Consider the following 27,035-nt stretch of genomic DNA (forward strand, 5'->3'; position numbering starts at 1 on the left):
CCGGGCTAGCAGATGCAGGCGGCGGCGTAGTCAGCATCGGTACCAAGGATTCTATCCATGACAATGACCCACTCAGTGCCAAGCAGGAAGTTGACAACACCTCTGCACTGTGGGTAAACGCTGATGTGGCCATGGTGTTGGCCACTGTAATAAGTTTGCCACCAAACCTGGGTGAGCTGAGGACGCAGCAAATAATGCTACTGCAGTTGGATGATCATAAATAAGCAGGGACAGACAGGCACAGCAAATCTGCTGCCTGACATGCAGTCGGAGTGGAAACGGACAGTACTGTCATCTTTTTTCAGGGTACCAGTCTCCAAGGACAGCCCCAAGGTGGTACTGGGGTCAGTAGTACAGATTCAGCCTGATCCCACCTCCACACCGGTGATCATGTTGATGGTCCCTGCTCTGTCCTTCATACTGGTCAGTACTTCTCTTAGATGGAGCAGATGATCTCCCTGACCTCTGGAGCAGCCCCGGTCTATTCTGTGGGTTCTTTTTCTGTGGGGTCCTGTTGCAGGGGAGCATCCCTTTTTCCTTCTGGGTGAGTAATCCAAGCTCAGTCTAGACGCACCAATCCATACTGACTGCAGTGCTCTTTGAGGGGCCTGATTCCCCACAGCAGTCCTCAGCATTGAGGCAGGCCTCATTGCCAGCTTGAGAAGGTGCTGTTTGAATCCTAAGTCTAGCTACCTATGTCCTCTTTTTAAAGGACTTGCAAATAGAGCAGCTTTCTTTAAAGTGCCTTTCCCCAATACAAAATAAACATCTGGTGTGGGGATCATTACTGGGGATAGCTGCCCCACCCAAAGGGCAATTTTTAAACCCGGTGAGGGCATCCCACTGGGCGAAGCTACCAACCTGCTTATTCTTACTGACTAATTAAGGGTACTAGCTATAACTACGTACAAAAGAAAAAGCAAAAAGTTGTGAAGACAAGTGTGAGGGAAAGATCACAATAAGCTGTGGCTGGTGAAAAGGAACTGAGGAGGGTTGGGGCGGTGTTGCTGTTATATAGCCATGGGAGGGCTTATGAGGGGAGGGAGCAAGTGCTGTACTGCTAGGCAAAATTCTCCAGCTTTGGTTCACTGGGTGTGCAGACACCTGAGTAGAACACATGTCTGCAACCACCCAAAGAAGAAGATAGGCTGGTAACACTAACTTATTTCATAATAATGCAAAAGCTACCTTCTTGCAAAATCTTCAAGTGATTTGGTAGGACTTTATGGTCCAGAGATTCTTCTATGTTTGTGGGGAGGGAGGAAGAAAAACTTCTCCATATGCTGATGGAAACGTCAGTTACTTGAGCCGTGGAATGGTGGAGCAGAGGGCCAATTATAGAAGTTGGCATATGATGTCCAGTTACGATGTTGATGGTTCATTATAAGGCCACGGATGGCTAGAAGAGTTTTGAAGCTTAGCAGGCTATTGGGGTTTGGTAAGATTGCTAAAACTTGCTTTTCTTTTTAAAGGATGAATTAATACATGAACTGAAGCAAACGCTGAACGCTATCAAGTTAGAAGAGAAAGGTGTTTATGTCCAAGCCTCTACTTTAGGCTCTTTGGAGGCATTACTTGAATTTCTTAAGACATCGGAAGTGCCAGTAAGTACTTGATACGCTTTCTAATGTATTTGTTGTATTTCATACCCTAACTATGTTCATCTAACTGAAGAAGAGCAGGATAGTCATTGATTGCTTTTCCCCAACAGTATGCTGGAATTAACATAGGTCCTGTCCATAAAAAGGATGTTATGAAGGCATCAGTTATGCTGGAACATGATCCTCAGTAAGTAATTTTTTTGTATGCTTCTGTGTTCATGGCAATGTATGGTGAAGTTTCTGAAAGACTCCTTCCTTTACAGATTTTAGTTGTTCTGTAGGCTACTTTACAGCTGATTTTTTTTCTTTTCTTTTTTTAAACTTGCAGGTATGCAGTTATTCTGGCGTTTGATGTGAGGATTGAACGAGATGCCCAGGAAATGGCCGATAGTTTAGGAGTTAGAATTTTTAGTGCAGAAATAATTTATCACTTATTTGATGCCTTTACAAAATACAGGCAAGACTACAAAAAACAGAAACAGGAAGAGTTCAAGTAAGTGAGAGTTGTCCTTATTTGGATGCTTTCAAATTAGTGTAATACCCAATGAAATGAAAAGTAAATGATTGAATGCATATTTCTGTTAAGCATGAAGTTCTTCTGGTGAAGCTCTAGTGGGGTGCGGGGCGGGAGTTATTGGCACCTCAGGAATTCTACAGTTCCAGCACAGAGCAGAGAAACTTTTTTTTTTTTTCCCCTCAAGAGCAGATTTGCTAGGACTCTTCCAGTCACAAAACAATCATCATAAAATCTAGGCTGAAGTGACAGTGTAAAATGGAGCTTCTTACTCAGATCTGCTATGGGTTTTTGGAATCTTTTGTATAAGTGACAAAAATAATTTAGCTACTCTTTCTGGTTAGTCTTGGAGATCCAGCAAAACAGTGAGTGAGTGAGCTGGATTTTATTTCTTCTTGCACATTTTATGCAATTGTTAACCAAGTTCCAATTTATAGGACCAGTTCTGACCTTGGTTAAACAAATGTGGACCCATCCAAAGCTTGCAGGGGTTTACCAAGGGCAGCATTTGACCTGCAGAATCCATATGGCTAGTGTTGTGCAAACAAGCAAGAACCTAGCTTCTCTTTCAGATCTCAAATTGAGTTTGCAGGGCTAGCGGTTTGTTTGAACATCTTTTTATTTGTAAAATAAGTAAATTTGATCTGGGGGTCATTGTGACAAATGTGAGACCCTTGCAGTGTTATTTCTACCTATTTTTTAGAGAACTGCATTTTAATTGGTATTTCTGTAGTTACTTTCTAAGAGTTGGTTGCTCAAACTAGTCAAAATAAAGCTCATGCAAACTCCTCTTCTATATGATCTGCTTTGACTAGAAGCAGATTATATATAGGAAGATCTGGTATTGGCTGGCAGCTGGCAACTGTCAGCTTGGGAAGGAGTCCTTGTTCCTTTAGAATTTGTTCTCATTCAATGAATATTCTCCTCTAAAATGATTATAAAGATGTGGGGGGTGTGTGTGAGAGAAAATGCCCAAACGTCACAGTATTATGTACAATATTCAAATAAATATTTTAAAATGCCTCTTCCATGTCCTTTCTTAGGCATATAGCAGTATTTCCTTGCAAGATGAAAATACTTCCTCAGTTTATTTTCAACTCTCGTGACCCAATAGTGATGGGTGTAGTGGTGGAAGCAGGCCAGGTGAAGCAGGGGACTCTCATGTGTGTACCTAGCAAAAATGTAAGTAAAATACTCATCTTTCTACTATGAGCATAATATGAGTTTTGGCCTAACAAAGTTGGCAGGACAACATTCTATTCCAGCAAAAGCTACTTACTATATATGGATCCCAAAAGGACAGAATCGCTGTAGGAGCGGCTTTCTCTCCTAAAATGAGCCTCTCTTCTAATGATAGGCCAGGGTTGGTGCATGGCTTGGAGTGGGTGTATGTGCCTGTGCTGGATGATGTGTTGTAGCAGAGAACACAAACAGCATGAGGCTAAGAAGCAGGACTATATGATAGGTTTAGAGAGGCTGCATTATTAGGGTACCTAGGCAATCTCCAGCCCTCCCTCACTGCAGTTCCTGTGGTGCAGCACTAAATTGTAGTGATCCAAATTAAGATCTTGGCAGCTAGCAGAAGGAGGAGATAAACTCACCTTTTATAAAAACGTAACTAAGTTTAAATGGTGATCTTCCAAATCAATTTTAAAAACAGGTTTTTCATACCTCAGGGGCTCTAAAGGTGAATGTAAATGTGTGTGTCGCTCTGTCAATGTAGTAAAACTAAGAGATAGCTATGGTAGGGCTATATTACAGTAGCAGTCTTGAATGCAAATTCTCTGAATTCTATGCATCTAAGGTGAGAAGCCACAGAATGGTGGTGGGATCTGTGGAAAGCAGTGTGGACAAAAGTTCCTTTCGAATATGTAACAGCTTCTAAGTTGTATTACAGTTTGTTGAAATTGGAATAGTTACAAGTATTGAAGTGAACCACAAACAAGTGGATGTTGCAAAAAAAGGCCAAGAAGTCTGTGTTAAGATAGAACCTATTCCTGGTGAATCGCCTAAAATGTATGGACGACACTTTGAAGCGACGGATATCTTAGTCAGTAAGGTAAAAATTTCCTAACAGAGACTTGCACTGGTTTCTGTGTTTGTTTTAAGGCTGGTGGTATGTTGGTGGCTTGAAGTAGAGGCTGTGTGAGAGCCTGAGCAAAACATTAGAGGCACTGGCATTGACTCTTATAGCAGTGCTATTAAGAATGCAAACCTGCATCACCAAAGGGTGTGAAACTGGAACTAAATACTTCTTGCATCATCCTTCTGAGACAGGAAATACGATAGCTAAGAGCAAAGAACTATAGGGGAGAGGCCCATATTTTCAGTGCACTGAATGAATGTCTACAGCCTTCTGTAATGCATCACTTTATATGTACAACTTTGTCCAGCTAGCACTTGGAACAGATCTGTCATGCATCAAGACTTTATAGCAGGTTAATATACTAGCTGCTGCAGTTTGCCTCTTGGGAGATGCAAGGAATAAAGACAGATAATTTGTTTACTCTAATCAATTTCAGATTTTTAAAACTACTTTGTGTTACAGTAACAAGGACAGAGCTCCATTATTCTAAGCACTATGCAAACAGTGAGATAGTCTGTGCCCCAAAGATCTTACAGTCTAGACAAGACAGGCAATCCACTTTGCCTCAGTTCCCCCCCCCCCCCCTCCTTTGCCTATGTAGGGCAAAGTTGATATTAGAACCCTGGTTTCTTCACACTTAGTCTAGTGCCTATCCTCTAGACCATGCCACCTCCAGTATTTTGGGGAATAATTTAATTAAAACACTTATGTGTTTCTAATATTCATATGTTGTGTATTTACAGATTAGTCGTCAGTCCATTGACGCCCTGAAGGACTGGTTTAGAGATGAAATGCAGAAGTCTGATTGGCAGCTGATTGTAGAACTGAAGAAAGTGTTTGAAATAATCTAGGCTGGTTTTTTGCTTTTTTTTTTTTTTTTTTTTTTTTAACAATGAGCAGGCTGGACTAGGACTCACTATTCCTGTTCTAAAAATCGCCAACAAAGTCAGAGTATTGAAGAGACTGTTAGACTTATGTTTGGGAGGAAAATATGTGGATAAAATGTTTTCCATGAGAAACCAAGAAACTTACACTGGTTTGACAGTGGTCAATTTACACGTCCCCACGGTTCCACTGTGCCTGTTCACCTCTCCCACCGCCCTTCCCTTATAGTGGCTGCTGTTTTAAAGTTTGCCCTTCCCCACCCCACCAATAAATAAAAATTGAATTTTTATTACAGAACTAAAATTCTTTCACTTTTATATTGATTATATCAGTACTGAAGTATTTGATTAACCAAGCTTCTGCAGACTTTGGGTTCTGGGACATTTTTGATGTAAGAAATACTTCTTTATTTATGCATACCTCTCTCTTCCCTTGATTTCCCCTCCTCCCCCCGCCCCCCTCCATTCTTCTGCTTTGTGCCTATAGGAATTTTTTAAAATAGAAAATTAGGTAATCCGCTATTTCTGTATTTGCTTTGTGTGAAACAATGATGTAAAGCATAGTTGGCCACCTTTTATTGTTGTACAGTTCATGAAAGTCAATCTGTAATCATTATAAGGCAGAGCCACAAATAAAGGAAATGGACACATTAGCCCTTGTGTTATAACTTGTTTAAATAAAGAGAGCCTCTGTTTATGGGTGGTTCTGAATAAACAGAACTTGTGTGAGTCCATCGTTTCAAAGAAGGAAACTACCAAACATCTCTCTCTGGCCGTGCTGCCATCCCATGGGCCAAAAAAAAATTGCTGTCAACTTACATAAAATGTTCATGGTGTAGGTTTGGGACTCTAAAACACCAAAATGTCAGCTCTAATGCCAAAGGGGCTCTGGTAGAAATAAGTGAGCATGCTGGTGTCTGACTGACACCTATAACCTCATACAGTGACCAGGCATCACTATGTCCTCACTGTATGGGGTTATAGGTGTCAGACAGACACCAGTGTGCTCACTTCTGCCACCAAAAAAACTTGAGTGAATGATGAAGCAATAAATATGCACCCATTAGCTCAAAGGGTGGCTGCACTAAATACCAGGTTTAAGTCCCAAGGGGGAAATAGACTCCTCTAGTCAGGGATATAAATTGTCTGGACCTGAGTGATGGGGGGTGGGGAGTTACCAGTCGGAGGATAGAAAGCAGCAGTAGGGGCTAGGTGTACCATGTTGGAGCTAATGCAAAGACCATGCAGCACTGCTGGAATCTCAGTAAAAGGGGGGAAGAAGGCTCTGCCCAAGTCAAAAATGGACTCTTGGGGGTCACAGCCACATCATGTAAGCCATCACTCACCTCAGAGCTTGTCACTGCTGATATCCAGCAGAGCCTCCCCATGGGTCTGCTAGCAGGGAGCCATGATTGGGAAGAAATTAGGCACCCCTGCCATCGCTGTAGTGGCATGGTGGGGGTTTCCTCTTGCCTCTAGGCCTGTTCCCTTACTGCATAGTTCCTCACCCTGTGGTATGTGTACCCCTGGGGGGGGAGGGGGGGTACCTGGGGAAAAACAGAGTGAAGGGGAGGCGGGGTAGCTGCCAACATCTGGGGAAGCTGGGCAGCAGCAGCCTGCTAGTCACAGCTCAGAGGTGGGCAGTAGTCACCAGCTTCTGGGGGAGGCGGGCAGCAACCCCCACAGCTGGTGCTAGGATCAGCAGGTATCAAAGCTAAATCTTACGGGTAGAAAGTTTATTCAACAGCTGAACTACAACTCTGGCTTTCTCCTCAGCCAGGATTGGTGGCATGTTAGTTCTCCTCCTGGGACAATGTTTTATCATTTGCAGACCAGTTGCCAGAGGCAGCCAGCTAAGAGTTTCTTGCAGCAGTGGCTGAGGGAGAGATGGTAGCCAGGCCCTTGCTTCAAGTTCCTCCCACAAAACAGGGTCCAGGCATTGTTGGCTGTGTCAATAGCTGTGAAGGCACCTCCTATCATAATACCATGGTCTCATATACTTACTTACATTGTTAGGCTGTATCTGAGGGATGGCTGTGTTCGGTATACTTCCTGATATCTCAGCCACTGGATAAGTTGGTTCGAGTGCCCACAGGAGATTTAGGGACTGGTGGCTGTACCCAACCCATATAAATGTGGAACTTCCCCCACCACCTACTTCAACTCTGGTTACAGATGCTTCCACCCTAGGTTAGGGAGCCCACCTGGGAACTCTGCAGCCACAAGGTCTGTAGGCTGGAGAGCCATTGGTCTAGCTTGTCATGCTTTCCCTCCCCACCTCCAAGGAAGGAATTTCTAGCTCTTATGGACAAGAGAGTGGCGATGGTTTATGTGAATAGACAGAGAGGGGCAACGTGCCAACAGACAATAATGCTGTAGCATCACTAACTCAATCCATCCCACTTTCCAGGTGTCCAGTCACCACACATGGTCTCACTCTCTCTCTCTGCCCCAGATCTAGTCAGCTACATTTCCCAACTGTAAGGCATTCCCCACCTTGACCTCTTTGCAGGCTGGTACAATAGGACATGTCAGCAATTACACAGCCCCAGATCTTGGCTGCCCTGGAAAAATAATCTCATATATCTCCTAGTCAGTCTTAAAAAAAAATAAACAGGACCTGGCTCCTGTGATCCTCATAGCACCTGTGTGGTATTACCAGCATTGGTTTGCCTCTTTGCTGCCCCTTTCAACCAGGGCTCTGATGATACAGGACCATAGTTAACCAAAAGGCTATCCATTTACAGCATGGATGCTCTCTAGCTAACACTGCAGGCACAGGGCTGTTCAAGAGATGTGCAAAACACTAGCAGAAATTTACCTGTTGAGATGGAAAAGATTTGCCTTCTGGTCTTAAGGTGTTTCCCTAGTCTAGCTAGCACCACATGTGCTGAACTACTTGTAGCAAGGTGTGTGTGTGTGTGTGTGTGTGTGTGTGTGTGTGCGCGCGCGCATGGTGGGGGGCAAGGACCCCCTCCCCCCCTTTTAAAAATGGAAGGGCATTTTTAACATGGGTGTAGGTTGAGGGCAAGGAGCCATGTTGGCCCCCAAACTGCAAGCTTCCAGCAGGTGCAGAGCAGCAGCAGCTGCACTTCATGGTGGGGGAGATGACAAGGTGATCAGCTCCCTGATGCACAGCACAGCCCTGCTAGCAGAGCCAGTCTCTTCCCAAGGGGGGAGCTGAAGTGGGCTTTAGTCCCCACCTGTCCCAAGGTCCTGTCCTGTGCCCCTTCTCCTCCTCCCCACTCCCCCAAGACCCTATCTCCTGGCCAGGCCAGAAGCCAGAGCTGGGCCCTTGTCAGAGGCACCCAGGGACCCTGCTGTGGGGAGCCCTAGACCCTCCATCTGCCATGGCTGGGGGGCCAGGTTGCCTAAGTGCACCTCCTGCTCCATGTCCTTGCCCACAGGGGTGCACTGCCCAGTGCAGGGGGGAGGGTCTGCCATTCCCCACAGCGGCCTGGGCTCCCTGGAAGGCTCTTACAATGGCCCAGCTCTGACTTGTGGCTAAGGCCTCAGGAGGAAGAGGAAGGGGTGGGGCCATGGTGTGGGAAGGGACTATGGGCAACAGCAGTGGGGCCACTGATTCATCTGGCTAAAGAGGCATGGAATCTCTCAGTAGCCAGAGAGGATCAGATCAGGGCCATGATAGCCAGAGTGTCAGTAGGTAACCATGGTAGTAGGTGCTGAAAAAACAGTTACTAACCTTTCTATAACTGTTCTTCCAGATGTGTTGCTCATAGTAGTTAGATATTCTTAACTGGCGGCCCGCCGGTGGAGTATACCTTTCTCCCTAGCAGATCCAACTTCCTTAGTCTTGGGAGATGGATTCTGTTGCCCTTGCCGCTCCATCACTAGTGATCCTGGAGGAGGGTGTGTATACGAGTATTCATACCCCTTGGCATGAAGTACTCCCTCTTGACCTGTTTCACCATGTGCTGGAGGTATGTGGGAGTTTGTGATAGTGCTTTTACTGACTTTGAAATGGCCTCATTAAGGGGTAAGGCCACCCCTTGTTGAACCAGGCGGTGACAGTATGTCCACCAACGCCAGGGCACAGTCCTCTATTTCCTCCACTTTCAAACCTAGGTTTTGGGCCATCCTCTAAGAGTTCCTGGTGGGTCTTGTAATCACCCTGCACTAGGGCTATGGACGTATCTGCCACTGCCTCTTCCGGAAAGGATGATGATGTGGCGAGGAAAACAGAGCACCTGTCTCTTGGCCCTCACCCAAACTCTTGAATGAAGTCACTGACAGGCACGTGTTTTCAGCAACACAAGCATGGCTTGAACCCTGATGACCTTAGCACAGATTCCCCCATACAGGGTGAGGCCTGAGGGTCTGCCTGGCTGAAAAGAATTCTTAACTGGAACAGATAGTTTCTCATTTAAAAAAAAATTCTAAGAAAAAACTCCAAAATGATGAACAAAGGAATATCGCTAGATTGAAGAAAAATAAGGAGCAACAACTTAGTTCACAAGGAAGAATGCAATGATTACCAACCATGGATGGTAAAAAGGAACTGAAGGATGGGGTGGGATGGCTCCATTCTTTATATCCTCTGTTCAGAGGCATAAGGATCTGGTGGGGCCGCTCCTACAGATTCTGGCACTGGAGCATGAGATGTGTACACACCTACAGTGTAATGGACATATGCAAGCACTTAAGAAGTAGCTGAACAAACTCCCAGTGCAATGTTGTAACTTTGAGTGCAAACTCAATCCTCTGATAGAAGTAGGAGTAGGGAAGTTATACTACCTCTGGACATAGTGAGACTATTACTGGAAAACTGTGTCCATTTCTGGGGTCTGCCCTTCAAGAAGGATGTTGAACAACTGGACAGGGTTCAGAAAAGAGCTAAAAGAATTATTCAAGATCTGGCAAACACCTTATAGTGAGAAACTTAGGAAGCTCAATATATTTAGTTTCATAAAGAGATGGTTAAGAGGTGGCTTGATGACAGTCTAAGTACGCACAGGGAAAAGATGTCTGACAGACAGCTCTTTAGTCTAGCTGAAAAAGGCATGAAGAGATCTAGTGGCTGAATCAAGAGCATTCAGCTTATTCAATAAATTCAGACTAGAAATAAGGTGCACATTTTTAACAGTGAGGTTAATTAACCATTAGAACAACTTTCTAGGGGATGTGGAAGATTCTCTATCACTTGAAATCTTTAAATCTAGACTTGATAACTTTCTAAAAGATATGCTCTATCTGTAACAGAAGTTATGGGCTGGATGCATAGATCTTCTAAAAGATCTGCTCTAGGATCTATTTCAGGGAAGTTCTATGGCCTATGTAATACAGGAGGTCAGAACTACATGATTACAATGATACCGTCTGGCCTGGTAATCTATGAATTATTGGGTGAGGTTCTTTGGCCTGTGTTATTGCAGGTGATCAGACTAAATGATCATAAGGGTCCCTTCATAATCTATGAAACTATGCTGCAACAACTGAGCAATGATAAAATAGTAAATATTTACTTAGCAAAATGCACCAGATGATTGCAATTCAGGGCTAAAAACTAATGCTGACATTATTTCAATGTAAAGGCAAATTCATTCCATGGCCATACATTTTGCTATATGGGTCAGCTTCTATATAAAATGTGTTAATTGTGGCAATCAATTACCATTTTGTGCTCACTACATGCCTTTCACTCCCCAAACAATGGAAAAATTCCATAGTTGTTTTAATGTAACATACTTCATAACATGGTAAATTTACTAAAACCTCACAGTGGGTATTTCCCACCTAATGAAAAACCTGAGAAGTGATCAGGGTGGGAGCTGAACTTGCCAATAGCTCTCTCTATGCCCTTCCACAGTTTTTTCTGACCTAACCATGCTTCCCTCTGATCCTATCAATCTTTCTCCTAGCTGATGGGAAAAGAAGTGAGCAGCAAAGTCCCAGTAGGCCAATCCTGGATTCTGCAAAGTATGTAGCAATGTGAAACGTTAAAAGTAATTTAAAATTTTGTGAACACCCATCACTGCCGTAATAGTTTTTCTGAATGGTGTCACAGAAATCACTGCAGTTTTATGAGCAATGTAGTTCAGAATGTGTTACGGAGTATATGGGACTTTTGCTTTCATACTGTGTGGATCTACAAATATACTGAACACAGTTTATGCATGAATTCTATGGGTATTGTCTTTATAATTCCGAAGTGAAGAAAGACGAATATTCAACCCAAAACTGCATGTGTTTTTAAGCTGTCAGACTCAAATGTATTCTAGACTACTGTATATAAACAGATACGATTCATGGATTTTTCTCAGAATTTTTTTTTTTTTGAGAGAGCTAAATAAGCGCTTAACACTACAGACATTAGTAAAATGACTCAAAGCTACAGCTTTAATAAAGGGTTAGCTATATTCAAACTGAAGCGTTGACAAACTGGAATCAGTACAAAAATATACATACAGTTCTTTATTAAACAACTGTAAACACTTCACTGTAAAAATCCATAAAACTTTATAAACAAACATTTTGCAAATAGATTCTATACTACAATAAAAGAATTTTAACACAATTATTTACATGCAATACTGACAAATTTGGCACTTTTTGAAAAGAAATGTACAAAACACTTTTTTGTTTAAAAAGAAATTGAAAATTATAAAAACTCAGAGCATTACTATCATGCACTTTGCAAATACCTCACAAACACTTATGGCACAGCTAGCAGAGAGCTCCAGGCTCTCATCAAGCTCTTTATTAAGAGTTAAGTTCAGATAACTTTTAATGTGCTTCCATAAGTTTGTTGTAAAACCACCTGAACATTGTCAAGAATGAAGTCAAATGCCATATTCCAAACTGATTCCACAGACTGCTGCATTAACCTAGGGAGAAAAAAAAAGGTAGCCATGCTTAGAACAAAGAACAATCATCCTTCCCAGGTCGATGTATATTCCAGTAGGGGATGCTTTGGGAAGAGTTTGTTTCCAATATCCAAACTGATAAAAAAAACTCACTAGAAATGAATTACAGCAGCTCAATATAAACAGTGTTTTGGACTAATTTTTAGTAAAACACACACAACAACTATGTTAAAAGATCATTAAGAAGAGAGGGTTACTCACCTTGTGCAGTAACTGAGGTTCTTCGAGATGTGTCTCCTTGTGGGTGCTCCATTTTAGGTATCAGCGTGTCCACGCGTCACAGATTGGAGATTTTTGCTAGCAGTGCTCGTCTGGGTTGTGCATGCGCCATACCAGTCTCGCGGTGTTGTTGGTGCCCTTTTCAGCACAAGCAACCTGGCCCTCCCTTGGTTCCTTCTCTACCATGGAGTGGTAATAACTGACTCTGAAGTAGAGGGGAGGACGGTGGGTAGTGGAGCACCAACAGGGGGACACTTGTCGAAGAACCTCAGTTACTGCACAAGGTGAGTAACGGTATCTTCTTCTTTGAGTAGTGTCCCTGTAGGTGCTCCACTTTAGGTGACTCGAGCAGTACCCTTAGACGGCTGGAGGGACTTCAGAGTTGAGAGGTTGTATGGAGGAGTACTGAAATACCAACAGCTGCCTCTGATCATGATGCTTGATCAATTGCATAACGTTTAGTGAAAGTATGGATTGAGGTCCAGGTGGCTGCTTTATACATTTCTACTGTTGGTATATTCTTTAGGAAGGCTGTGGATGTGGACACAGCCCTTGTGGAGTGTGTTTTAATTGTTTGAGGTGGTAGGATACGAGATTGTTTGTAACATGTATGAATGCAGCCTGAAATCCATTTTGAGAGCCTTTGTATGGATATTGCTTTCCCTTTGCAATGATCTGCAATTGATACAAACAGTCTGGGTGATGGCTTTGTTCTATCTAGATAGAATGCGATAACCCGCCTCACGTCCAAGGTGTGGAGAAGTGTCTCCTGTGGATAGGCGTGTGGTTTCAGTTAAAAGGTGGGTAGATGAATAGGTTGATTTAGGTGGAAAGGTGACGTGATTTTGGCAACAAAATTTTGGGTGAGGTCTAAGGTAACCTTGTTTTTATGGAATATTGTGTATGGTGAATGAGCCATGAGTGATCCGAGTTCCCCTACATGTCTTGCCAATGTTATGGCCACTAGAAATACTACTTTCATTGACAGTAGCATTAGAGAACGGGTGGCTAGTGGTTCAAATGGCGATTTGGTGATGGTTTTTAGGATTGTCCTGTCTTATTTTGCATAGGGTCTTCTTTATTAGAGGGATGGGTGGAAATGCATAAAAGGAGCTCTCTGTTCCAACTGAGGAGGAATGTGTCCCCTCTTGACCCGCTTCCTAGTCCCACTCTCGAACAAAAGTGGGGGCATTTGCAGTTGTGGGTCATGGCAAACAGATCTATTGTGGGGTGAGATCCCATTGTTGAAAAATGTCTTCCAGGATTCCGTTGTATAGTTCCCATTGGTGGTTGATGGCAAACCCACTGCTGAGGATATTTGCAGTGGTGTTATGGATTCCAGGTAAGTCGCTGAAATATCGATATTGTGGTGTATACATCAATTCCATAATTTTATCGTTTCTGTGCAAAGGGAGTTGGATCTCGCGCCTCCCTGTCGATTGATGTAAAACATGCACCCAATGTTGTCTGTCAATATTTTTATGGATTTGTTTGCTATCATGGGTAGGAAATGAAAGCAAGCATTGCGAACTGTGCGTAGCTCCAACAGATTTATATGTAGTGTCATTTCACGTGTGGACCATTTCCCCTGAACTATGTGTTCCTGTAAGTGTGGTCCCCAGCCTATGAGTGATGCATCTGTGGTTATCATAATCCAGGGTGTTTCCTGTGTGAATGGAACACCTGATGTTAGATTGCAGTGTCCACCAAATTATTGATTGTTTGATCTTGTTTGGCATTACTACTATCTTGTGAAGTGAATGTCTGTGAGGTTTGTACACTGTTGAGAGTCATAGTTGCAGGGCCCGCATATGAAGCCATGCGTGCTGTACTACAAAGGTAGTTGCCACCATATGTCCTAACATTTGAAGGCAAGCACAAACAGTTATGTTTGGGCTGTTCTGTATTACAGCTTGCAGGCTCACTGTGGTGTCAAATCTGTGTCTTGGTAGGGACGCTCTGGCTGTAAGGGAGTCCAGGTGTGCCCCTATGAATTCTATTTGTTGAACGGGTTTCATGATGGATTTCTTGATGTTTATCGTCAACCCAAGCTTTTGAAAAAGCAAGACTGTCATTTGTACTGGCTGCCTGGCCTGAATCTGGCTGTGTGCCTTTAACAGGCAATTGTCCAGGTAGGGGAATATGGTGACTCCTTTCCTGTGTAGGTGTGCGGCGACAACGGCAAGTATCTTGGAGAAAACCCTTGGGACGGTGGAAAGGCCGAAGGGGTAGCACCATGTATTAATAATGATTGGTTCCTAGAGTGAACCTGAGGAATCTTGTGAGCGGGATAAATAGCAACATGGAAACACACATCTTGGAGGTTGAGAGCTGAGAACCCAGTCCCCTGTTCCAGTGCCGGGATTATGGTAGATGAAGTGACCGTCCTGGATCTTTGTACCTTTACGCATTTGTTCAACTTTCTGAGACCTAAGATTGGTCTCACCTCCATTCTTCTTCTGGGTCAGGAAATATGGGTAGGTAAAACCTCTACCTCTGTGTTGGGAGGGAACGTGTTCTATAGCACCTATTTGTAGTAGATGTTTGACTTCTTGTCCCAATAGATGCTTGTGAGATGGGTCGCTGAAGAGGGACGGGAAAAGGGGGTGGATAGAGGATGTGCAGATGAAAGGGATAGCGTATCCAGATCGGACAATCTCCAAGACCCATTTGTCCGTTGTGATGTCCACCCAAGATTGATAGAAAGGGCACAGTTGATGGTTGAAGAGAAAGGTGTTTGTCTGTGATTCTAGAAGCTGAGGGTGGTTGGGCAGACCCTCCTCCAAAACCTCAAAACTGAGGTTTGGAGGGGGTAGCCTGGGATGTTTATGGCTGCTGATTCGATGATGTCGTTGGGTTCGTTGTCGGTTACGCGACGAGTTGTATCTCCTATGTTGTGGATAGTATTGGTACCTGGAATTGTATGGCTGATATTCAAAGGGCTTTCTTGTGGCAGGTGTGTAGATGCCCAAGGTGCGGAGCGTGGCATGAGAGTCCTTCATGGAGTGCATCACGTCATCGGTCTTCATTCTTATTGAAAAGAAGGTCCTTGATGGTGGTCTGAGTTGCCTGGGCAGAGCTGCTGAATGTAGCCACGAAGCTCTATGCATGACCTCCGTTGCTGCCACTGTCCTGGTGGCTGTATCGGCCATATCAAGGGAGGTGTGTAGAGCCGTCCTTGCGACCAATTGTCCCTCCTTTAGAACAGATTGAAACTGTTCCCTCTTGTTCTCTGGGATATGTTCAATAAATTCTGATAATTTCCTGTAGTTATGGCCATAATTTGCTAGCAGCGCCGTGTAATTTGCAACTCTCAATTGCAAGGTTGCAGAAGTGTATACGTTTCTCGCAAGTAAGTCAAGTTTCTTATCCTCCTAGTCTTGAGGTGTGGACTTGTGGTATTGCTGCTTATTCCTCTGGTTGGCAGCTTCTACAACCAAGGAGTTTGGTGGTGAGTGGGTGAAAAGGTATTCCGTGTCCTTGGTGGGGACATAATATTTTTTGTTGCCCTTTTACAGCTGGGAGGGATGGTAGCCGGCATTTGCAAGATGTTATTGGCAGGCTCCACCAGGGAGTCATCCATAGGGAGGGTGATTTTCTAAGAGGCCAAAGTTCGTAAAATTTTTAGAAGCTTACATTGTGACTCCGCTACTTCCTGGAGTTGGATCTCTAAATTGTCGGCCACTCTTTTGAATAAGTCCTGAAATAGTCGTCAGCGGTGATGGGTGGTGGAGGGATTATGGCCTCATCTGGGGAGAATGACGAATTAGGAGAGGGTGATGTTTTTCCCCCCTGTATGCTGCCTTGTGTAACCTCTGATGGCTCAGGCTCAGTTGCTGTTGGGGCAGACTTGGATGGTGATTTGAATCTATGCCCATGAGAGGTAGATGGTCTGCTGCAGGAAGCAGAATAAGAGGACCACATGTCCCATCTCAATCACTGCATATGGTAAGACACGGGTGGAGCGAACCATGAGGGTCCAAAACCATGGGTGTGTTGACATTTTGGGGTGTGGCTGTCGTTTGACAACCTGTCCCTTAGGAGAGGATAGCTGCCTCTTCTCCGTCATAGTCCTTATCACTTGAGAAAGATATGGGTGAGATGGGCTTGTCCTGAGAAAAATGTGCAGGAGATGTATCCGTGCCATAGAGTGGAGATATGGGGGAGGATGTTAAAAATTTCTCCTCACGTTCACGGTGCCTGCACTTCTCCATATATTTCCTCAGTGCCAGTGTAATCGGTGCCGGCGTTGGTGTTGATACAGTTGGTGCCAATGCTGGTATCCCTTTGGTGCTGGAGGTCGATTCAGAAAGGGTCATCAACGTCACAATGTGAGATTCGTCAGTTGTCAGTGTTTTGACTCTGGTCAGCGCCGAGATTCCTGACGGTGTTGATGTTAGGACGTTTTTTGTTGTTTTGTGGACCGTTCGGTGCGGCACGGCCGTGTCAAGGTGGAGGTGTCGTGATTTATCCTTCTCCTCGGTACTGGAGCGAGAGGGCTCTTTAGGCACTGTTCTCGATAATGTATTCGAGGAACGTGTAGCCACTTTGGTACTCGGTCATTTAGCTGCCAGGGTTGGTGATTTTCTTTGCTTGTGTTCTGTGCTAGGTGGGGGTAAGTGCCTTTTCCTGCTGGTCTTACGTTGTGAGACCGGTTTTTCCAGACCAGGGCCAGAGGCAGGTCTAAGAGATCTCTCCATTATAATTAGTTTCAAGCAGAGGTCTCTGTCCCACCTGGCTCTTGACTTTAGAATTTTGCAGTGTGACATTTCTCTTTCAGGCATCTGATGCATTCAGCATGCCTGCCAGATGCTGGCACTGCGTCCCTGCATGAGGAGCAACATTTGAAGCTGGGAGAGCCCGGCATGATACCTGAATCCATAAGGGAAAAAACTAACTAACCTAAGGGTAAGTTTTTTGTTTTAAAACAGGTAACTAGTGTAAAACTAAGCTAAAATTGAGGGAAAAGTTGACTAAATGCCTACAAGAAAACTAACTAGAAGGATATTTTGGATGAGCTGTGAGGAACTGCTAGAGGTTCAGTCTTCGACCACGGATGGTTGAGAAGGAACTGAGGAGAGCCAGGTTGCACGTGCTGAAAAGGGTGTCAACGGTGCTGCAAGACTGGTACGGTGCATGCATGAACCAGATGAGCACTGCTAGCAAAAATCTCTGATCAACGACGCGGGGACTCACCAACACTTAAAGTGGAGCACCCACAGGGACACCACTTGAAGAAGAATTAATAAATATGCCAGAATTATGCCTGTGCAACCTTAACTTGGCCCCCTTATGCATATGCATTACAATATATTCTTTAATTAAATGATTGTTGAATTAAGGTTGCACAGACAACCTTAATTCTGGCATTTCCTAACTTTGGACTTTACAACCTTAATAATGTTCTTTTAATGTAGTTTGTGTGTGTGTAATCTGTTATGTTTTTTAAAAAGCAAAACCAACCAAGCAAAAAACAAACTGAATTCCATGATGTGGCATCATACTGACATGGTTCATTAACAGGGTTGGAACCTTTAGATCCACATAGACCTCTGCCACTGTGCGAATTGAATAACTGATAATTGTAGTAGGTTGCTATCCTTTGTGAGAACCAGCACTAGAGAAGAGACTTTGCTAATGGGTTTCACAAATATTTGCTGAGAGAGAGGAATGGTGAAACTGATCCAGGGATCTTGGGTTCCATTCCAAACTCTAGAGGGAAGTGTACTCTAATGGACAAACTCTTCAGCCCATTTACCCCAAAAACTTGACCTCTTCTGCCCCATCTCTTTTAGTCTACCCATCCCATCACAGACTCCTTGTCCCATTCCATTCTCCTCACCTAGTCAGTCCCAAATGCCACTCTGCAAGCTTCTGATCCCAGTCTTCTTGCCCAGTAAATCCCAGTCCTTCCCTCTTCCCTGACCAGCCAATTCCATGCCCCACTTCCTGATCCCCCAGACTCCTGCCCCTCCCCCCTCACATTACCCATCCTGGTCTCCCTCCCCAGCCTTCTCATTCAATCTCACTGTCCTCACTGCCTTCTGTTCCTTGGCCAGTTCTTTGCCCAGCCAGTCTCAGTTCTATCCTCACACCCCAGCTCCTTATCAGGTCTCTCTCCCCTCCCCACGCTTCTTTCAACCTGCACCACTGGTTTCCCATTCCAGCCTCCTCATCCAATTTCAGTTTTGCTCCTAACCAGATCCTTGACACAAAGGCCTCCCCCTTCCAAATTTCAAATCCCTGCTCCAAAGCAGGGGTGCTAGAGCTTAAAAAAGTTGACAGAATATTTTCAACACTGAAGAACAACTTATTTCCCCCTAGCCTTGTTCTTGGAAACAGGGAAACTGTTTTGGCTGAAATTTTCCAAAAAATTTAGCCAGGGGCACAATGTCAAAGTTATCAGCAACTGAAAACAAAGTCTTATAATGGGAAGTGTCTGGCAACCTTAACAACAGGGGTGTTACTATTTCAGTCTATAATAAATACAATCTCACACATAGGTAACATGAGGCTGTTCTGAAGTTGAGAGGACTATATTTCTCCAAATATGAACTTCACAGCAACTTTTACAAATTTTGGCATTTTTATCATTAGGATTACAATTCACAGAGAGTCACCAGTTAATCTATTTATCTCAGAACTTTCCCCCCCCAGTAATGAAGGAATTTAAATGGTAAATTTCTGGATTCTGATACTTCCCTCACAGCCAGACATTTGTTCTGCATCCTTCTTACAAGAATGCAATTCAGACATTTACACAAAGCTCTGGTATGTTGCATTATGTGCTTGGCTGGAGGCTAAAAATCCAGTGCAAGGGCAAAAAAAGACATGACCAAGCCCTGGAGATCCATGAACAAGTATAAGCTGCCTCTCTAGTATTTTAAATATTTATTTATTTATTTATTTTAAAATATTTATTTATTTTAATTTATTTTTATTTATTTAACTAAAAGGCCATGATACAGAATGTTGTCCAAAATCGAACAGTGAGATTCTAGGTCACAGAGTGACCTAGAAAAATTGGAGGATTGCCCCCCCAAAATCTGATGAGGCTGAACAAGGAAAAAGGCTGGGTCCTGCACTTAGGATGGAAGAATCCCATGCACTGCTACAGACTGGGGACCAACTGGCTACACAGCAGTTCTGCAGAAAAGGACCTGGTGGTTTCAGTGGACAAGAAGCTGGATAGGAGTCAACAGTGTGTCCTTGTTGCCAAGGCTAAAAGCACATTGGGCTGCATTAGTAGGAGCACTGCCAGCAGATCGAGGGAAGTGAACTGATAAAGGGAGTCATTGACCATAAATCTTAGGAATTTCCTGTGGCTTTGATGATAGAAACATGTGTTCTTCAAGTTGAGGACAGTGTAGCATTCACCAGGATCCAGGGAATGGATAAGGGTGGCTAAGGTGACCATGCAAAATTTTATTTTCTTTACACATTTGTTCAGCTCTTGCAGGTCTAATAAGAGTCTGAGACCTCATTTTGCCTTTGGAATTAGGAAGTATTATGAATAAAACCCTTTCCCTCTGTGTAAAGGAGGACCACTTTGTCAGCGTTGTCTCTGAAAAGGGGAGGGGAGGAAGGACAGAAACAAACTGAAGGTTGTATCCCATTTCTACTGTGCTTAGGACCCACTGCTCTACGGTAATATGGGTCCAAGCGCATAGGAAGTGAGATAACCTGTTGGGAAAAAAAACAGGAGAAGCTGGCGTAAGGCGAACTGGTAAGCTATCTTGAACAAGGCAGTCAAACAGACTGCTTGGTATTCCCAGGCTGACTAAATGAGCTTGCTGCAGACAAAAAGTGAGGAGGTGGTGGTCTCCACCTATAACTCTTCCCTTTCCTCTGGGACTGGTCAAGTTGCCTACGTGTAAAGGGTGGTTACAGTGGAATGACTGAGGGCAGAATTGCTTCTTTTTTATGGAGTGGAGTATAAATCCCCAAAAGACTTCAACGTTGCCCTGGAGTCCTTCAGACTGTGGACTTCAAACTTGCACCTCCATCTGCAAACACTACCAAGCAACTGAAGTAATGACCCAAGGGGGAGCCTGGCTGGAAAGCAATCCAGCCAGCCTGTGGTGAGAATCATCTGAGTTTGTAAGGTTGCCAAAAGTGTTAAGTTTAGTTTAGAATGTGTTTTGCTTTTTTGTTTTCTCTTGATCAAATCTGACCTGCTTTCCTCTGACTTATAAAGTCACTTAATATCTTTCTGTACTTAATAAATTTGTTTGTTTGTTTTATCTAAAGCAGAGCATTTGGTTTAAGGTGTGTTAGGAATTCCATCTGAAGTGACAAGGCTGGTGCATATCAATTTCTTTGATAAACTGACGAACATATGAGCTTGCAGTGTTCAGTGGACAGTACTGAACATTGTAAGACGGCAATTCCTAGGGTTGCATCTGGGACTGGGAATATTGGCTGCGGTCATTCTGTTGCATAACCCAAAGAGGGTCTTGTCAGGAGCACTTGCTCACTCAGTTGGGAGCAACTTGCTTGCCGGAGGCTGTGCGTGATCTGCCCAGGTGTGAGAGTTCACATAGCAAAGCAGAGTAAGACAGGCTCCAGGAGTGGGGTTCTGTGGTGACAGTGATTCACCATACCAGATTGCAGAGGGGGACATCACAGTGGGTAACTTTGCGAACCTCCTCATGTGAGCTATCCTGGCATCTACTTGGAGATCTAGATGAAGAAAGGTGCAGGGAAGATCCAGTTGTGGGAGGAAATCTCCTCATGTTCCAATATGGCCATTAGTAGGGTATTGGACCCCAGCCTCTTTCAGATGAAGGATTTGTGTTCCTTGACCAACACGGGACCTCTGCTAGAAAACCACTTGATGATGGAGAGTGATGCCTCCTATTTTGAGGCTGAGATACACATTAGCCAACCTCTAATTCCGAAGATGGGACCGAGTCACCCAACCAGGTACCAAAGAGCACTGGCAAGATTCCAGAGATGATAGTACTGAGAGAAGCATACTGGTCTTGCCTTTGGACAGTGCCGGACAACAGGGTGCTGGAGGATATGAAGCTTTCCACAGTACTGAAAGCTGACCTTTACCTGCAGGTAAGTATGATGCAGTGTGAAGGTTTATTGGTACTGGACAAGATGTCTCCTATACCACTGGAGAGCCCAGTACCAACAGACACAGGAGGTTGCATGCCACCGCATATGCCTCCGGTGTCATCAGTATCGTGAGGTTCTCCTGGTGCTGCTGTTGCACTGAAAAGGTTGATATCACAGCATCAGTCAATCTCAATAGCACATGCTGCTGCTGCTGCTTGAGATGCTACTTGCACTGGTGCGTGACTCCTCTCCAACATTCTACTCTGCTTCCCAGCTTGTTTACTAGTTGATGGTACTGGGGACCTTAATCTCTTGGAGGATGAATCCTTTGCAGCACCATGCTGATGTTTCTTTCTCAGTACAAGGGAAGGAGAGCTGTGCCAAGACTGCAACGTCCGGAGCAGCACTTCTGACAGAAGTAGACATGCTTGGTAAAGCTCTGATGGGAGAAGCAGGGCAGCCTTCACGAGAAGATGACAGAGAATGAACACCCTATTCTTTTTTGTTTGGGGCTTAAGTCCCTCAAAATCTGGCACCTGTCCCAGACATGACCCTAATCAAGGGATTTTAAACTCTGTGAAGGAGGGTCAATCAGCGGCATGGATTTACTGCAGCCAACGCAAGACTTCAAGCTCGAAGACCAAGGCATTCCCTGGTACTAGGCATCAGCATCCAGAAAAAGCAGGAAGCAATAGTCCACCAAAGTACAAAACAACCAAGAAATTAAATGTACACTGAACTAACTATGAACGAGTATCAAACTATACACAACAGAAAACAATTTCATTGAAAAGGAGAACACTTGAAGACGCAAGCTAATACACTGTGACTACTGACTAAGAGCGATAAGAAGGAACTGAGGAGGATTGGGGATAGGTCCGCTTTTTATATCATCATGCAGCAGCACGAGGCAGCAGAGGGTGCATGTGCCACCCTGACAGATACCACTAAGACAGAAGTGTCTGACTCCGGTGCATTGGGTGCACGCACACCTGAAATGGAATGAACATGTGCAATCACTTGGGAAGAATTCCATCCTTTGTCTGAAAAGCATTCAACTTTTTAGCTAATGTTACTTTTAAGGTTGCAAAACTGCTGCAGCTATTTTCACTTGCTCAACTTTCCAAAAATTAGGAACCTTCTCTTTTACATAGTCTGACTTTATTTTTCTTTTTAAATCATGAATTCACAAATGCCATGCCTGTTAAGTTTATGACCTTGCATTGGAATGTCTAATACATCAACTCTAGCATAAAATATTAAATAGTCATATATATGAGAAATATTAAGCTACCTTTTCATGTACTTTATGACCAGATCTAACTTTTCCAAATCCTTTTCTTCTATCAGATCAGTACAGTACTTCACAACCTGTAGAATATCTTCCTCCATGGGATCTGTAAGAAAAATATAGATACAGCAGGTAACTTTTCTATAAGTATACTTGGATTCAAAGAAATTCTGCAGTAATTGGTACTTCAGGGCCTGATCTTGCAGCCCTTGCACTCCCACATCTCCCACTGAAGTCATCTGTATATTGCATATGCAAGGACTGCATGATCTTGAGGAATCTGTGCAGCAGACCTGTTTTTTCCTGCAAGAACAAGTGACAGCACAGTTATTAAATAAAGGGAATGGACGTAGGCATTTATAGTGGAATAGCTGTTTCAAAACTATGGGCAGTGATGTCCTGCATTGCAGAGAAACAAAAAAACCTGCAGCTCAGATTTTTCAAGATACCAAGGAGGCAATAATTGTCTTAAATTATGTTAAAGTGCAATGCTACCTTCAGGTTTAAAAACTGGGTTACTTACCAGTAACTGATGTTCTTCGAGATGTGTTGCTTATGTCCATTTCATTACAGGGGAGTGCACGCCACTGTGCATGGTTCCCGGACCCTTTTTCCCCTTAGCAGTTCCCGGAGGGCCAGCTCTAGTGCCCCCTGGAGTCCCGTGCACATGCCGCGGTATATATGGCACTGCCAGCCCTACGCCCCCTCAGTCCCTTCTTTCTGCCAACTCTGGCAGCGGAGATACGGGGTGGGTTGTGGAATGGACATGAGCAACACATCTCGAAGAACATCAGTTACTGGTAAGTAACCTTGTTTCCTTCTTCGAGTGATTGCTCATGTCCATTCCACTATAGGTGACTAACAAGCAGTACCTTGAAGGTGGGTCGGAGTTACCGGTGAGCTACCCTCAGCACCGTTCTGCCAAATCCCATGTCCTCTCTCGCCTGCTGGACGATGGCGTAGTGGGACGTGAAGGTATGCACTGATGACCAGGTGGAAGCTTTGCAGATGTCTCCAGGAAGGCTGCAGATGAGGCTTGAGCTCTGGTGGAGTGCACTGTGATGGTTTCCGGAAGCAGCACCTTCGCATGCTCGTAGCAGAACTTGATGCATGATGTAATCCACAAGGAGATGCCATCTCCTCTCCTCCTTCGAACCGTGCGGTTTGGGAAAAAACACGGGGAGAAAAATATCTGGATTACAGTGAAATTGGGAAACCACCTTGGGCAGGAAGGCTGGATGCGGCCTCAACTGAGCCTTATCCTTATAGAATACTGTATAAGGGGGCTCCGAGGTCAAGGCTCTAATCTCAGACACCCTCCTATCTAAGGTAATGGCCACCAGGAAGGCTACCTTCCATGAAAGCATGAGTAGCGGGCATGAAGCCATGGATTCAAAGGGGGGCCCCCATGAGTCTCGAGGACCAGGTTGAGATCCCAGGGAGGCACCCTGTCACGGACCTGGGGGTAAGTCTCTCCACCCCCTTGAGGGACCTGACCAACATGGGGTGGGAGAACAGCGGTCTCCCCTCTAGCTGCTGATGGAAGGCCGAAATGGCCACAGGTGAACCTTCAGCGAGGCCAGCGCTAGACCCTGGAGCTTTAGCTGGAACAGGTACTGCAGGATCGCCTGTTAAGGTTATAGGCTAGACAAACTGCCCCAGACTCAGTCTAAGAAGTAAACCGTTTACACTTAGCTCAATACACGACCTGTGTAGAAGGTTTCCTGCTGCCAAGCAGAAGTTGTTGGGCCTGCATCGAGCAGGCTCTCTGCCCCTCTGTCCAGGTGCAACAGTTCATGAGGAACGCGTCAGAAATCGACCCAGCACGCGACCCTGGAGCAAACAGAACCTCGGACACCTCGCATTCCAGGCCAACGCAAATAGGGCCAGTTGGGGAACTCCCCCCTTCTGGAAGATCCTCACCACCACCTCCGGGTGCAACTGCCCGTCGTGGCGGGGTAAGAACGACTTGCTGAGGCCATCTGCCTCTTTGTTCCTCACTCCCGGGAGTCCCTGCAGAGAGCCAAGGGGCATGCTCCCCCCTGCCCGTCTATGTAAACCATGGCTGCAGTGTTGTCAGTCAGCACCTGCACTGCTCTGGCTGTCAGGAATCGGAGGGACACCTTATACGCTGGATGAATGGCCCTCAAGCTCCTTCACGTTGCTGTGTAGGAGCTTCTCCTCCCTCGACCAGAGCCCCTGATTGCCTGAGTTGACGCTGAGGCGGGCTCCCCAACCTACATCAGGGACGTCAGAAATTAGGGTGACCGACAGGACCAGTTCCTTGAACCAAACACCTTTCATCATTGCCCAGGGAGTCCGCCACCAGTCTAGGGAGGGTAGGACGGGTGGGGAACTGTGAGCACCCGGTCCAATGGGTGTCTGCTCGGCACATTAGTGGGAGCCAGCCACCGTGAGACGCAGAAGCGCCTGTGGCTGGGAGGATAGATACTTGAAGTGAGTTGTTTAACTGTTGTCCGACCCCCTGATGGGCCCCTGTTGGGGGGCTGAGGACGAGCTGGGGGTTGATTTCTACTTCGGAACCCCCTATTCCTGTTCCTATTTCTATAGGGTTGAAAGGGCCTAGATGGAGGCCATGGCTGCTGCTGTGCCTGGGGCCAGAATTGCCACCTAGAAGCCTGGGGCATGTACAGGCCCAGGGAGCGAAGCGTGGCTCTGGAGTCCTTCAGACCGTGCAGCTTTGTATTGGTCTGATCGGAGAATAGAGGCGACCCATCAAAGGGGAGGTCCTGAATCGATTGCTGCACCTCCTGGGATAGACCTGAGGATTGCAGCCACGAGCACCTCCTCATGGCAATGGCGGAAGCTATGGCCCTACCCGCCGAGTCAGCAGCGTCACTGGATGTCTGGAGCGTTGCCCTCGCCACCGTGATTCCTTCATCCAGGGTGGTGGTGAAGTCTGTGGCCTGGTCCTGGGGCAGGGCCACAGCAAACTGCCTGAGGGAGTCCCACAAATTAAAATTGTATCTACCGAGGAGGGCCTGATGATTGGCAATCCTGAACTGTAGAGCTGTCATTGAATAAATTTTTCCCCCAAACAAATCCAGCTTCTTTCTGTCTTTGTTCTTGGGAGTGGAACCCGGCTGTCCTTGCCTGTCCCATTGGCTGGCTCCGTCTACCACCAGGGTTTCCGGGGCTGGGTGAGTGAACAAATACTCGAACCCTTCAGCCGGGACATACTACTTTTTCTCAGCCACCTTTGACGTACAGGCGACCGAGGAAGGGCCTTTACAATTCTGAGGACCCTATCATTGACTGGTAAGGCCACCTTCGCTGGGGCAGCGGCCGGCAGCACATTGAAGAGGGTATCATCGGCCTCCACTAACTCCTTCACCTCTAGCCCCAAGTTAGAGGCCACCCTCTTGAGCAGCTACTGTTGCGTCCTGAAATCCTCCAGTGGCGCCATATGGTCCTGGGAGACTGCCTTGTCCAGTGAGGAGGAAGAGGACTGCCAAGGCGTGTCCTGCGGGTGTTCCCTCACCTGACGAAGGGAGGCACCCATAGAGGGTCCCTCCATGGGGTTCAACTCCTCATCCGAGGAGTGGTGTCTATGGGCCTTCTCCTGAGCCAGAGGCATGGACCAAATCCCCGCTGGCAGGATGGATTGTGGCCCCTGTCCCATCTGGATGCCACATGGGGCCCAATAAGGCCATTGCTGTGGCCATTGATCCTGAGGCCAAGCTGGGCCTGACTGCGTCGTCGGCTGTGGCGCCTTGTGGGGGCGTCGGCTGTCCCGACGAATGACCCCCTGTGGAACCCCGAGCAACTAGACCTGCAGTGCCACGCACGGCCTCGGTCCCGGGCGCCGTCTGGTGCCCGGGACTGTCCTCTCGATGCCTCCGACCTGGAGGACGACGAGGACTGCCTCCATCACCGTGAATGGTGCCGGTGAGTAGAAGTGCACTCTGAGGAGCTTGAGGTACCAAACTGTCCTCTCGGTACCGAGGACTTACGGTACCGCTTGCCCTTTGGTGACCGAGACCGGCGCTGCTCTGAACTCCGCGGTGCCGAGCCTGACTCCAGCGACCGGGTTCCACGTCGGGGACTGCGCGGTGCGGGGTCTTCGTATGGTGACCGGGTTCTGTGCCGTTTCAGTGCAGGTGAACTCCTGGGTGCCAGGGATGCGGAACATGAGCTGTCTGAGTATCGCCTGGCGGACCTCGACCAGTGCCACCTCTTGGCCTGAACTGCTTCCGGCGCCGAGAGGGAGACTTCGCATCCCGAATTAAAGCAGTCTGGCTCAATGACGCCGACCTCGAGCGACTGCTGGGGGAGCGTCCTCTCTCTACCCCCCCCCGGTGGCCGTCTGGCAGGAGATCTCCATGAGCAGGGTTTTTAACCTGATCTCTCAGTCCTTCTGAGTCCGCAGTTTAAAAGCCCTGCAGATCTTACTTTTATCTTTCCTGTGCTCTTCCCCCAGGCACTTAAGGCACCGATTGTAGGGGTGGCTGAGCGTGAAGGGTTTCCCA

At 45.8% G+C, this 27,035-nt stretch overlaps 2 protein-coding genes across 5 annotated transcripts in view; one reads left to right on the plus strand and one right to left on the minus strand.

Annotated features, from left to right (window-relative positions):
* Nucleotides 1-5,738, plus strand: part of EIF5B (eukaryotic translation initiation factor 5B) — a 66,058-nt gene extending 60,320 nt beyond the window's left edge. Inside the window, exons 19-24 of the mRNA XM_067563552.1 lie at nt 1,473-1,604; nt 1,712-1,788; nt 1,930-2,094; nt 3,159-3,297; nt 4,013-4,174; nt 4,945-5,738. Of these exons, the coding sequence (XP_067419653.1) occupies nt 1,473-1,604; nt 1,712-1,788; nt 1,930-2,094; nt 3,159-3,297; nt 4,013-4,174; nt 4,945-5,052 (783 nt within the window). The 3' untranslated portion in view covers nt 5,053-5,738. The remainder of the gene's footprint in view (nt 1-1,472; nt 1,605-1,711; nt 1,789-1,929; nt 2,095-3,158; nt 3,298-4,012; nt 4,175-4,944) is intronic.
* A 5,681-nt stretch (nt 5,739-11,419) lies between these two features.
* REV1 (REV1 DNA directed polymerase) overlaps nt 11,420-27,035 on the minus strand; it is a 91,396-nt gene continuing 75,780 nt past the window's right edge. For all 4 annotated transcript variants that reach the window (XM_067563555.1, XM_067563553.1, XM_067563554.1 and 1 more), the window contains 2 exons: nt 22,549-22,651; nt 11,420-11,930 (listed from right to left, as the gene is read on the minus strand). In XM_067563555.1, the coding sequence (XP_067419656.1) occupies nt 11,819-11,930; nt 22,549-22,651 (215 nt within the window). In that variant the 3' untranslated portion in view covers nt 11,420-11,818. The remainder of the gene's footprint in view (nt 11,931-22,548; nt 22,652-27,035) is intronic.

The sequence above is a fragment of the Emydura macquarii genome, unplaced genomic scaffold (genome assembly GCF_026122565.2).
Source record: "Emydura macquarii macquarii isolate MOO-44397 ecotype Brisbane River unplaced genomic scaffold, CSIRO-AGI_Emac_v2 contig_2531, whole genome shotgun sequence".
In the NCBI taxonomy this organism is placed as follows: Eukaryota; Metazoa; Chordata; order Testudines; family Chelidae; genus Emydura; species Emydura macquarii.